Source organism: Sceloporus occidentalis, unplaced genomic scaffold (genome assembly GCF_023333645.1).
Source record: "Sceloporus occidentalis isolate IW3139 unplaced genomic scaffold, rSceOcc1.0.p SCAF_25, whole genome shotgun sequence".
Taxonomy (NCBI): domain Eukaryota; kingdom Metazoa; phylum Chordata; class Lepidosauria; order Squamata; family Phrynosomatidae; genus Sceloporus; species Sceloporus occidentalis.
The window spans coordinates 5,683,385-5,698,392 of record NW_028317005.1 but is presented as its reverse complement, the minus strand read 5'-3'; the positions used below and the strand labels follow the sequence as shown (position 1 = coordinate 5,698,392).

The 15,008-nt window shown below is 38.2% G+C and overlaps 1 protein-coding gene across 1 annotated transcript in view; it reads left to right on the top strand.

Moving 5' to 3' along the window:
• LOC149300304 (immunoglobulin superfamily member 10-like) overlaps window positions 1–14,629 on the top strand; it is a 56,234-nt gene extending 41,605 nt beyond the window's left edge. Inside the window, exons 7-10 of the mRNA XM_089485292.1 lie at window positions 3,080–3,470; window positions 4,459–9,474; window positions 10,040–10,940; window positions 12,721–14,629. Of these exons, the coding sequence (XP_089341418.1) occupies window positions 3,080–3,470; window positions 4,459–9,474; window positions 10,040–10,940; window positions 12,721–14,629 (8,217 nt within the window). The remainder of the gene's footprint in view (window positions 1–3,079; window positions 3,471–4,458; window positions 9,475–10,039; window positions 10,941–12,720) is intronic.
• The last annotated feature ends 379 nt before the right edge of the window (window positions 14,630–15,008 follow it).

Sequence of the window (15,008 nt, the reverse complement as noted above, 5' to 3'; positions counted from 1 at the left end):
TTAGATTCAGTGTTTATAGCATTATATATAGCATTGGTGAGTGGATCTCACATGGACCTCTGTTTTGTGCTTTTTTTGCTTCCCCTAGATTGTCTAAGTGTATAGAGTTTTGGTGGGTTTGTATTTATTGATGTGAACGTATTATTTGTCTTTGGTGTTAAATACACATTATGTAAAGTCTTGTTCTAAGAAAGTAATTCATGGGAGAGTCAGATAAGACAACATACATTATCATGTGTCATCTGGGCAGTATAAAAGCATGTATGATTGGAAGATAAGGGTCATCATTAGGCATTGTGGATTATTACCATATCTAAGGCATTGTGTATTGTAAGTAGTTTATCCTGTGGATTTAAACCACCAACTCTTTGTAGGTAAAATGGGATGATTTAGATTTAATACTCGCACTCAAACAAATATTTATTTATTTAAGTTAACTGACCTAGGCTGCTGAATGAATTGAATAAGAAAATATTTTGTTACTACAATAGGGGAATTAACCACAAGGCAAAGAATAGGGTCCAGCCACATGCATAGAGCCTTGCACTTTTATTGTAATCCTCCAATATAAATGGCCAAAATATCCAAATAATTGTGTACATGTCTCATATTCGTCACTATATCATCAGGTTCCCCAAATCCAAGAGTTGCCTAACCTTGGTTGAAAGTTAAATAAAATATTAACTGTCTTTGTTAGAAAAAGCGATAAATACTACAATGCATGCATATTTTGCAGAAAAGCATTAAGAGATCACGCCCATAAGAAACCTAGGAACCCCAAACTTTCATGTACTTGGGGGTTTGAAAATAGGACAGGGCCAGCCTCAGTAGTGGGTGGGACAAGAGGCTACTCTACCTGACCTCTTACCTTACCTGAATAGCTACCTTGAGGTCACCAGGCACAATGGATCAACACAGTAGGGACACAATATGTATATAGGTTGAACTTGATGGACTTTGGTCTTTTTTCAACCTTATGAACTATGTTACTATGTTACAAAGGGGGAGCTGCAATGGAGAATAGCACAGAGCTCCATTGATTGCTCAGCTCCGTAGATCAGAAGATGTCACCAACGAGCCGACAGGCAGCTATTTGGGACAGTGAGACCGTTGGGAAGTATGCCATGCACACTTCCAGTCTATTTCCCCTACTCCTCTCATCCTCTCCATCCCACTTAAGGACGTCTGGAGGTAGCCCTGCCCCTGTGTGGGACTAGCCCTCCTCCATCTGTGACTAGTCCCACCCATGGGCGTAGGAACCCCTAAAAATCTGGGGGGGACAGCATTTTCCCCCATCAGATCCCCACTTTCTCCCCATCTCTCACACTATCTACCCCCTCTCCCCCCTTTCACCCTTTCTTACTATCAACCCTCTCCTTACCCTCCCTTCTCACACTATCTATCCTCTCCCTACCCTCCCTTCTCACTAGCTACCCTCTCCCTATCGCCCCCTTCTAACTAGCTACCCTCTCCCTACCCCCCCTTCTCACCAGCTACCCTCTCCCTACCCCCCTTCTCACTAGCTACCCTCTCCCTACCCCCCTTCTCACTAGCTACCCTCTTCCTACCCCCCCCCTTCTCACTGTCTACCCCAGGGTTGTCACTGTAAGAAAATATGGTCTTTCATAAAATATGCAGATTAAAATAAAGTAAATGACACAAAACCTTTACTTTTCCTCTCACTGATTTCTGGGCCTAGAAAGTTTTGTGACTACAAATTCAGGACTCAGGATAATTAAAAATTATGAAAAAAATGAAATAGTTCTATTTATTCTAGGGATGCACCAAAATGAAAATTCTGGACCAAAACGTTCACGGTTCACTTAGCCAAAACCGAAAATGACCCCCCCCACCTTTAAAAATAATAATAAAAACTCACATTTTTAATAAAAGTAGGTAACACACCACAATTGGACAAAAAAAATTAGCAATATGACTTGGCATGATAGGAGTGTGATTGTTAACAGCAACACTTCTATCATACCCAGGCAGCCAGTACATGCTGGTACAGGGTGGCTGTAAGTGATGTGCAGACCCCATATTGCTGGCAGCATCAATACACAAACCTAGCTAGGTTTCAGCATGTACTAGCTGACTTGGCCTGATAGGAGTGTAATGGCTAACAGCAATCACAGTCCCATCATGCCTAGGTTCCAGCACTTACACATCCAACCAGTAAATGCTGGAACCTAGGCGTGATGGGACTGTGATTGCTGTTAGCAATCACACTCCTATCATGCCAAGTCAGCCAGTACATGCTGGTACAGGGGGGCTGTAAGTGATGTGCAGACCCCATACTGCTGGCAGCATCAATACACGAGGGGGGCAGCTAGCTAGGTTTCAGCATGTACTGGCTGACTTGGCATGATAGGAGTGTGATTGCTAACAGCAATCACAGTGCCATCATGCCTAGGTTCCAGCACTTACACATCCATGCTATCACACACACTCATTCATTCATATACTCATTCATTCACAGATTATTTCCCTCAATCACGCATACTTATTCAAACACCCTCCCCACCCCCTTACCTGCACGGCAGCTCCTCGATGCCGCTCACAGACTTCAACAGAGGGCACAGCCTCCCTCTGCGTTCTCTGGTACTGCACAAAGGAAGCAGGATGTGATGTCACGTGAACTCTGCTGGGTTCCGCTTCCTCTGTGCAGTACAGAAGACCCTCCCTCAGGTAAGTAGCAGGGCTCTTGTTGTAGCAGGGCTCGAGGTGCGGACCGCGTAAGATCGGTTGCCCTGGCTGCCGATATTGCGGGGGGTTCCTATGGCACTGGGGGGGATTTCTTCATTATCGGTCCCCCCCGCATGTCCCCCCTTCCCCCCCGGTTCCTACGCCCATGGTCGCACCCCTTATGAAGCCATTCCTCAAGAAGATAGGAAGCTTCGGGTTGCCTACACTGGGAATTTCGCAGGTACCATAAGATAGGAGTTTTAAAGGAGACTTTAGAAAATCTTACCTCACAAAAGGAAGTTGACATAATAATCATAATACCATCACATGGTGCTTTTGTGTGTAAATGTAAATTAATTTATGACATTTTGTCTGTTTTGTGTTTGCTTCTTAGGTCTTAAAAATGAGCTACAATAAAATAAAGTCACTTCATAAGAACACATTCCTTGGACTTAAAAGTATGATCAGGCTTCACATGGACCACAACAAAATGGAATTCCTACATCCTGAATCATTCTATGGTCTCACATATCTAAAACTGGTCCACCTAGAAGGAAATTTGCTAAGACAACTCCATACAGACACCTTTGTTACCCTCCGATACATACAGATATTTAAAACATCATCTATAAAGCATGTTTATTTGTCCGGCAATCAATTATCTTCCCTACCCAAAGATATGCTTTTATATATGACAGAACTGGAGGGACTTTATCTTCATGACAACCCGTGGTCCTGTGATTGTAACTTACTTTGGCTTATAGAAGGATCACAGCAATTTAGAGGTACTTCTTATATTGTGTATCTTGTATATTTTTTATTGCATTTGTAAATCAATCCATTTTTACTATTATCCTGTATTTATAGAAGGTCAATAGATTCCACAGCCTTATCTTATTGGAAATTATACATAATTGTTTGTGAAACAGACAAAAACTGAAGATATGCAGAGTCCTGTTCCCTAACAGTGTAAAATGGAATAGGACCTGATACACAATACAAGTGCATTAATAAGGACCCGGTATAGGCTCCAATTACTATGGTGTAAAGCCATTGAATGCCTGTGTTAACCTGATGGACAATCATGGAACAGTGACTCATACTTAGTAAATAGAGCTATTCTATTGAACCCTGACCTCTTCAGTGAAGAAATAGCTGCTTACATACCATCTAAACCTCTAACCCACTAATTTTAGACTATGACCTCTAGACATTCCATTTCTGTCCTTTTCAAATATACTTTCCACCTGCACTGTCCTTTTTGTATTTAAAATTAGTATCCCACTTGGACTCTTCCCCCATCATTTCATTGTTAAGATCATTTTTTATTTCCTGATAACTTTTATTACTGAACTTATTTTGTTATTATTTAAATTAATAGAATGTAATATCAACGTTGAATATATTATGACAAGCATTCTCCCAGCCAAAGTCCCTACAGCTAATGCTCTCCAGCCTAACACAGGGCAACATTTTCATTGTCAATTTGCATTGAAAGTTTCTGTATAAAGTAATACATTTTTAATTTAGATTGACATTTGCCTACACATACATGTGGCTTTATTAATACTGCATTCATGTAAAACAAAACTTTTATAAGCTAAACTCTAGTAGACAGTGATCCATTACTATTTTGAACTGATCAGGTCGTCCAAATCATAAATAATTCCATCTTTAAGATGGTAAATGACCATGTAACTTTTGTTAATTATGATAATTGACATTTTTATTGACACTGTAAATATTGACAATGCTCATATTTCTTCTTTACAGAGCTAATAAAATGTAAAAGGGACCGTGGTGGCCAACAGTGTCCCATATGTGCATCTCCTAGAAAAAACAAAGGAAAGTCTTTAAGTGACATCTCGCCACAAGACCTTGTTTGTGCAAAACCAACAATAGATAACATCTTTAAAACCAAGAATGCTACCATTACAGAAGAAGGAGGAGGCTTTACGGTTATATCTCCCAAGGATTTTGTGGTTCCCATGGGTACTCTTATCCTGAATATGACTGATAATTCTGGAAACGAAGCAAATTTAGCCTGCAGTGTTCAAAGACCTACAAAAATGTCTCAAATAACATTGGATATAAAACCAGATCACACAACATTAAGAACTGCATTCTCTTCTTTTCTTGTATGCAACATTGACTATGACAATATTCAAAAGTTGTGGGGCATTCTTGCAATGTACAGTGATTCCCCAATGAAACTCAAAAGAGAACTCTTGCTTACAAAGACACCTTTCATTAGCTACAAATATAGACAGTCTGCATCAGACGATGATGTATTTACAGAAATTGAAGCAGAACTGCGAGCTGAACCCAACTGGCTGATGCAGGACACCGTGACATTACAGTTGGATAGGTCAGCTACGTCGCTCAGTATGCTGCATATTAGGTATTTTGCCGATATCCTTCTCACAATACCAAACAGCACTGAAAAGCCTTTGAAAGCCCACTGGGCCATAATTCTTAAAAGTAACCAGACAAAGACTGAATTTTCTGCACTTATTGGTGGGACAGTGGAAATGGATTGTCAGGTTTTAGGTGAACCCACTCCTTCAATTGACTGGGTTCTTCCTGATGGAACAAAGATCAGGGCTCCCTATGTAAGTGAGGAAGGAAGGATAACGTTAACAAAGGATGGAAAATTTATTCTCAAGGCAGCTGACAGCTTTGACACAGGGATTTATCATTGCATGGCTACAAATTACATTGATGCTGATATACTTTCCTTTCGAATTACAGTACTCAGTGCTGATGTGGAAGAAGACAATGTGAATGGTGCAGAGCTTACTGTCAGTAACGGGGATGCACTTTATCTTCCTTGTGGATCACATGGTATCCCAGATGCATCCATCAGCTGGATTTTACCGGACCGCTCAATACTACATGAATCATCTAGGAACAAAATAATTTACTCCAATGGCACTTTAAAAATACAAGATATAACACAAAGGGACAGGGGAAATTTCAGGTGCTTAGCAGCTAATCAGTATGGTCTTGACATCCTTACCCACAAAGTATTGGTTAAAGAAAAGAAAGTCAGCATACTACACAAAACACAAAAGTTACATCCCAATGATGATGGAAATGAAGAAGCATCTGGAAATGAAGATTTTGAAGAAAACAGTAACTCTGCAAAGGCCATCGAACGTAAGACCGTTTTGGCTCCAAATAGGTTTGGTGATATAGCAAAAGAATTTGATCGAACAAGAAACAGGAACATCGGGGTTGAAAAGCGAACTAAATTAAACAAACGCATTAGAGGACACAGACGTCAGTTTACTCACACCACAAGAAAAATTGATCCCCAGCGCTGGTCAGAGATCTTTGAAAAAACAAAGCAGAATGCCATGAATAGCAAAAAAGAACAAGAGGGAGTGGAAGGACTGGTAAAAGAAAAACAGGAAATAGAAAGGTCATCTGGTGAGGTAGCAGAATCATCTGGTGAAGAACTGCTTCCAGTAGAAGAAGATTTTTTGATACTAACTACTAAACCGTCAGCTGTATCAATATCAAATGCAACAGTTACAGCCAAAGCAGTCACTGATGTAAATACAACACCTGTATGGACCGCTAAAGAGGAAGAGCAAACTTTTGATCTTCCCCCAGGAACAAGTGATCCAAAAATTCATCATTATCTTGATACACTTACACATACTACAAATGAGAATAATAATGAAGAACCAACAACACACAGTTTTTTGAACAGCACTTCAATAGATGTCATTGCACAGCCAACAACTACTTCCAGGACCCTTTATACAACAACCAACTCTCAATTGGCATCCACACTGAGTAGCCTGAATGTCAAAAGTGACTTAACAACTCCCTTTAATTCATTAACTGGTACACCTCAAATTGTTATTACTAGTCCATTAACCACAATTGGTTATACTGACACTGCTTCAAAAAATACTGTAACAATTCCACCAACAACAGCTGGTTATGTGCATACCACGCCTCAAGCTTTTATCTCAGACTCAACTACTTCAGTAGACAAGCTGCATGAACCTCCCAAGAACATTCTAAATACCCCAGTAACTACATCTAGCTATTTGAATATTTCATCAGAAAATGTTGTAACATACCCCTTTTCAGATATGACCCATTCCACTAGTTCACCTCAAAAAACCAACATTAACCCAACACCTGTACCCACTGACCTATTTATTTCACCAACCAATCATTTTACTCATGGTAATTCAATTTCTCAATTTGAAACAAAAATAATCCCATCTGAAACTCCAACATCATATAAACCATTAATTTCCAAAGAAACTGTTACCAAGTCAGCTGTTATACAAGAAGGCAGGATGTCAAATACACCAGCAGCTAGAAAAGAGTTAGTAAAAATGGACATTTCAAAATCTGAAATATCTGTTATTACACCCAGTCTTACAACACAATTTGTACGTGTGTCTCCAAAGACTAGTCCTTCTTTATCAAACAGTATTGAAACAAATTCTCTAAATACTGTTCAGAGTGAGACAGATATTATGTCAGCGACTACCTCTAATCCACCTTGGACAAATGAGCTATTTTCACAATACAACCCTCCTCGACAAACACGAAACCAGATAGCAAAAGTCCAGGAAGTTTCAGTATCCAAAGACAAAACTGAAGAAGCAAAGGTAGTCAGTATTGATTCATCAACAAAGTCCATGTTTGTGTCACAAACTGATACTAGTCCTATCTACATTCATAGTACTCAAAAAATAATCTCATCTGGGCTTCCAGAAGGATCCACAATCATTACCCATCAACAGATTCAAATTGTAAAAAATGTAACGCCTTTTGTACCAACTATGAGACGTTATGGAAGAAGAAGAATATCCGGCAAAAGACGAATAATTAGGCCAGATCGGATTACAAATATGCACAAGTTTAAATTTGGGAAATTTAAAGAATATGCTGAAAGCACGACAGCACAAAAAAACATTCCAGCATTCACTACACAGGAGCTCTTTTCAAAGAATTCTTCTCCTACTGCTATAGCTGTCCTTCCCACAACTCATCATGTCTCTCCAACTATAACTTTTAACACTATGTATGGTAAAGGAACTCAACTTTCAATTGGATTAACATTAGAAAATACAAATCCTCCCTCATCCAATAATTATATATCTTATTCATTATCTGCTACAACTCCTACAGTAAATACAGAATATGCCTCCACCAGTAATTATACCATCTCCTCACAATCAGTCAGTACATCTCAAGAAAATGTAGGCATTTCCACAAACAGCAATTCTATTACACCATACCAGCCTGCTACTCTAGGAATACATGACAAAAAAATGGAGGTTTTGGATACTCCCCAAAACAAGATCATAGATGAACAAAACAGGGAATATATTAGCACACCATCTCCCAAAACCACTGTAAAATCTAGAACTGCCTCTAGAATGTTAAGAAGGAAAATACCTTGGCACAGATTGTTTGGAAATAACAAGATTAGGCAAAGCGAGATATTTAGGAAGCTTCGAAAAAACAGCCAACATACGTCAACAGTTGCTATGCCAACCATTTCATTACTCTCAAGTCCCAAAATGATTGGAAATGCATTATTTCCCACTAAGGCTAGCAATCAAATAGACCCCATACATACATCAGTGGCAAAAGAACCAATAGTGACGGAGAGTAGTATAAGACAGACGGCCACTGATGTGATCCATCCCACACCATCTAGCCCAATGGCAACTCCAGAAGCAACAACTATTGTACCAACTAAAATTGTGTCTACTTCAGAAGCACCCACATCTTTCATTACTTCAGGCATTACAGCAAAACATAGATTCTTAAAAAGAAAACAACCACGCAAGAAGACTTTGGTATCCTTGAACACTAGTAACTCATTATTGAAAACCAACATGTCAACACTTTCTCCATCTATCTTCCAAACAACTGTTCTAAAGTCAAGTACAGTGAATACTTTGGAGAGGAATACCAAAATGTATGCTATTACTCAACATCCACAACTTTTTGCTGGTACTGTTGCGGATAAGAAAACTGCACCACTGTCAAACATAGTCAACAATATCCTGGTGTCCTCAGAAAAAACTCCAGATGTCAAAACATCATCACTTCCACCGAATAAAACAGTGATGCTCACAAAACCATTACCTACTCCATACTTGGTACCTCCTCAAAATAATTATATTACAACTCCTCATCACCTACCAAGTGAAGGTACCTATTTAAGACGTACAGTCATGGCTACTCGATTTAAAACAACAACTTTAAAACCAGGTCCCTTTATAGAATCAACAACTTCAAATCCAGAGACTTTTCTAAAATCGACAACTTTGAATCCAGGGACCAGTGCATCTCCAACTTTATCACCTTATAAAGCCACAAGAAAGTCAAATTCATTTACCATGGTAACCGCAATAACAGTTAAACCCCAGACCACGTCCATTAAAAAAGCAACTATAAATACTTCACAAAGTAGGCCACATGCCAAAACATCAGATTTCACACAAAAAAATTTAAGAATGACAACAAAGCCTCCAAACAAAATAAGACCCTATAAAAATAACTTTCTGCATCTACCAACACATTATGGTAAAAATATTGATAAGACTGAAAAAAGTATTCAGGAAGCAACTACAATGAATGTTCAAAATGTAGAGCAAACATCACACAATATACAATCAAAGCCTAAAATTATTGGTGGAAAAGCTGCAAGTTTCACCGTCCTGGCTAACTCAGACGCTTTCATTCCCTGTGAAGCCACTGGAAATCCAACACCAACAGTACTTTGGACAAAAGTGTCATCAGGTAGGCCTAGTATATGTCAAAATTGTATATCCAAGATATACATTTGAAATCGCTTTCATTCCAGAATGTCATGCTATTTTATCTAACAACATGATAATTTTAAACAGAAGCTGCTGTGACCTTGGAGAAATAATGCTGTCTTGTTTGTTGAATCTTTATTATCAGATTAAAAAAGAAAGTGTTTAGTTTATTATTATTGGAACTTTTTTGTTGCATATTTTACCTATTTAAAATAATTTAATGGAGTATCTTTAAGACCGAGAGCCAAACTTGACTTAACATTTATTCATTTAAGGATTGATTGTCACTATCAAATCCCACAATTTACTTACTGGTGTATATATATATATATATCTATATATATATATATATATATATATATATATATATATATATATATATATATCCACATACACTTAAATGTAATTACTCTGATGACACATGCGATTTTTATGTAACTTCTCCTGCTATGCATTACTTCCCATAGAAACATAAAAAAGGTCTGTTATGACCAAAATGAAAAAATAACTAAAGGCAATAATTTGATTATCATTTTTTTTACCAGGAACTTTTGCATCCAAGACAAGGCGGGGAAACAAAATGGAGGTTTTTACCAATGGCACCCTCTCCATCTCAAGTGTTGGCATAGAGGATCGAGGGCAGTATCTTTGTGTGGCCACCAATCAGTATGGATCAGACAGGTTACTGGTCACACTTTCTGTTATCACGTATCCTCCACAGATCTTGCAGGCCAAGTCAAGAGAGATTACAGTGCATTCTGGGAGTTCTGTAGATGTAAAATGCGAGGCTGAAGGCAGGCCTTTCCCTACCATTACCTGGATATTGGCTAATGAAACCATTGCATCAGAATCACACACAAGTAACCATAAAGTTCTTGTACAGCCAGATGGAACCCTTACAATGAAAGATGTCACAATATATGATCGTGGGATTTATAAGTGTTTGGCTACCAATATCGCAGGAACTGATACTTCTATAGTACGGATACAAGTGATTGCTGCTCCTCCCGTAATTCTGGAGAATAAAAGGCAAACGGTTGTAGCAGCTCCTGGAGAGACGATAAAGCTCCACTGCACAGCTAAAGGGAATCCTCACCCTACTGTTTACTGGGTAGCGTCTGATGGTACAAAAGTTAAACCTCTGCAATATGTTAACCCAAAGCTCTTCCTTTTTTCTAACGGGACCCTTTATATAAGAAATATAGCCTTAACAGACAGTGGAAATTATGAGTGCATTGCAACCAGTTCTACTGGTTCCGAACGAAGGGTGATCAGTCTCACGGTGCGGCAAAGTGAAACAGTTCCTAAAATAGTCTATGCATCACCACAGACTACGGAGATGAGTTATGGTGACAAGCTGATGCTGAACTGTACAGCAACTGGGCAACCAAAGCCAAGGATTATATGGAGGCTGCCTTCAAAAGCAGTGGTTGATCAGTGGCACAGGTGAGAGCATTTTTTTTCATAAAACCATTAAACATGCACTATGAGATATACTACAATATGAGGGTCTGTATTCGGCTGACAGCATTAGCTAGCTTGTCTTTAATCCACTTACAGCATTATTTGTCATAGCACATTTCCAATTAGATTTAGAAATACCCCAATTTATGCATTTATTTCTATGAAAAGGAAGGTTTACACGATTGGTTAACATGCACATAACAGAAAATATTGGTGAGTGCTTTATGAATCCCCAGTAATAAAAATGTGTTTGATAAAATAAAATGTATAGAATGGTCGCTAGCTGTTTTCACATTGTGGCTAGCAAACATTTGAAATCTTAACATGTACCTCGAAAAGGAGAAGGGAGAGACACTAGACACCAGTAAGCCTGTAATATGAAACTGACCTTTTTAGATCATAAAAAGTATGTTTGTTGTGGTAGTGCAAATAATTTAACTTGCTCACTGACCAATAGTCATCCGGATATTCATCTAAATGACTCTGTAGCACAGCAGGAGACTGTGGAATAAGTATTCTGGGCATGACCTCCATTTTTACGGGTCAGAGAGTATTCTACCCCCTGTGTATTCAGTAAATAGCTAAGGGGGTATTAATAGACCCTGTTTATACAAGAGTTGAGGGAAGATATGGTTGGTTTGTTTTCACATACTATTGTACAGCTATTGATACAGAGTGCTTGCATACCTCAGCCATGCAATGATGTGAAATGCGTCACACTTTTTAATGCTTTAACTTTTAAAAGGTTACAAAAACCTAAATTTTTAATTTTGCTAATAACATTAAAATGAATGCTTGTTAATTTGGTGAAATAAAAGTGGCTCTGAGGCGGTAGGACAACTAATCCTGTTTGAGACTCCATGACGGTTGCAATGTCAATCATTAAATTTATGATAAAATAAAAACACACAGAGGCATGGATATTAAACAGTGTGATCATTTATTTTAAGACAAACAAACTGTAATAAAATATATTTATCAACTTATCCATTTTTTTTGCTTAAACTTGCTAACTGATGAGATCTTGATGACTGGCTGGGGTCCCTGAGAATACTGACATAGGTATAGTCATTAGCATGACATCCCTCGAATGGTGGGTACACTCACTGCTTGCCACTCACCAGGGACCCAGACCCGAAAGAAATCATCATATCATACTAACCTATACAACCCAAGCCAAGCATTATACGCTGTATATCTTATAAAACCACATACATTAACCAATCTATTTGCATTGTCTCTGGTTTATTTTCTTATATGATTATTTCCTGCATTGGGATAAAATGTTCCCGACACACTTGTGTGTATTTTATTCCACAATGTTTCACGGAATTGATAGAACTGTGAATTATTTGTTCGATATTGCAGCATATATCATGTCACAAAAGACCAATGATAGCTATACAATTTACTTATTTCATATAGGGCAATAACCCTATGAAAATAGATCATTGACAAGTAACCCAGGCAATATAGCCCATGGTCACTAATTAACTTAGATCAGATGATAACTATCTCCCTTACAGTTGGAGAACCATTTAGCACTTAATGGTTAAGGCTATCCATACTGAAAAGTAGATTGCATTATACTGCAAATTAGTCATTTGCATCCGTAACCTTTACTATTGGAGATGTTCTTGGCCAGGGACATTACAAACATTTATGTGCCAAGTACTTTTTTTTTATTCTATGTTTTACAATGTTCTTTATCATTGAACAGCAATGTCATCATTAAAATATTATTTTTCACTTTTCTTTCCAGAATGGGAAGTCGGATTCATGTGTTTCCAAACGGTTCTCTCCTTGTTGAGTCTGTGACTGACAAAGACGCAGGAGATTATTTGTGCGTCGCAAGAAATAAAATGGGAGATGATTTAATACTGATGAAAGTCAGTGTGAGCATGAAACCAGCAAAAATCATTCATAAGCAGCACCTGACAAAGCAAGTTCCTTATGGGAAGGATTTCAAAGTTGACTGCAAGGCTTCAGGATCTCCCTTACCAGAAATATCATGGAGCTTACCAGATGGCACAGTTATAAATAATGTACTCCAAGCTGATTATAGTGGAAAACGAAAACGCAGATACATCCTTTTCGACAACGGAACTTTGTATCTTAACAAAGTAGGCATGGCTGAGGAAGGAGATTATACATGCTATGCTGAAAACACACTTGGTAAAGATGAAATGAAAGTACATGTAAGAGTGGTGGCTGCAGCACCACGCATACAGGTGAACCACAAGACGTACATTGTGGCCGGAGCTGGAGAAAGTGCTGTGTTGCACTGCGAGGCCATTGGAGAACCCAAGCCCAAAATCTTCTGGCTCCTTCCATCAAGTGATATGATAGCAACATCCCATGAGAGATATGTGCTGCATGATAATGGATCATTGACAATTAATCAAATTAAGCTGTTAGATGCAGGGGAGTACATGTGTGTGGCAAGGAACCCAGCAGGGGATGACACAAAACTCCTAAAATTAGATGTACAACCCAAGCCACCTATAATTAATGGTTTATATACAAATAAGACAATAATTAAGGACACTGCCTTAAAACACTCTAGAAAACTGATCAACTGTAGAGCAGAAGGGACAGCACCTCTTCAGATTATGTGGATCATGCCAGATAATATTTATCTAACAGCGCCATACCATGGAAGCAGGATAATAGTGCACCAGAATGGGACTTTGGAAATTCGAAATATACGACCCTCTGACACAGCTGAATTCACTTGTGTTGCTCGGAATGATGGAGGGGAAAGTATGTTAGTGGTGCAGTTGGAAGTAGTCGACGTGCTTAGAAGGCCAATGTTTAAGAATCCATTCAATGAAAAAATAATTGCTAAACCAGGCAAAATGGTAATATTAAATTGTTTTGCAGATGGGAATCCTGCTCCAGAGATAATGTGGCTTTTGCCTAACGGCACACGATTTTTCAATGGACAAAAGTTCTCTAAATATTATGCAGGAAACAATGGTACCTTAATTATTTACAGTCCTTCAAAAGACGATGCAGGCAAATATCGATGTGCTGCACGAAACAAAATTGGCTATATTGAAAAGCTAATAATTTTGGAAGTTGGACAGAGCCCTACAATTTTTACACATCCAAGAGGGCCTATAAAGAGTATAATCGGAGAGACGCTTTCTTTACATTGTCTTTCTGATGGAATACCAAGACCAAGTGTTACATGGACCCTCCCAAGTGGATATATAGTAGATAAACCTTACGTAAATGGAAAATACATGTTGCTTGACAATGGGACCTTGGTCATCCAAGAAACAACCATACATGACCGAGGAAATTATCTTTGTAAAGCCAAAAATAATGCAGGTGAGGCATCTATAAGTGTACCTGTCATGGTTGTTGCATACCCACCTAGGATTACAAATAAAGCTCCCCAACATATTCATATAAGAGCAGGATCTCCTGTGCATCTAAACTGCATGGCCATTGGCATACCAAAACCTGAAATAACATGGGAGCTTCCAGATTTATCTCTCTTGTCGACAGCTAGCAAAGGACGTCCCACTGGTACAGAACTTCTTCATCCACAAGGCACACTAGTTATTCAAAATCCAAGATATTCTGATACAGGAATGTACAAATGTATAGCCAAGAACCCCCTTGGCACAGATACCAGCTCAACTTATTTAAAAGTAATCTGAGCAAACAAAATTAAAAAGACGTGACCAATGAAAATGAAATATATTCTGAATGTTTTTTTTTACTGAAAATTTAATTTAAAAGAAGCTATTGGAGTTTCATTACTTTTTAAAATCTTTATATCATAGTTTCAGCTCTTGTTAGAGAAAGACCTTTAAGGGAACAACTATGCAATGAAATGTATTATTACCAGCAAGTGTGTGATCAACAGACATTTTATTTAAGGCAGTTTTTCTCAATCTCAAAGCAATAAAGCTGTGAAAATAAAAATTATATAAATATATTTTATTCAAAAGGTTATGGTGGATATTCCATTCTATTCAATTTTTAGTTATTTCTTTTCTGAAACACAGGTTTGAAATCACAATTATTATTACAAAT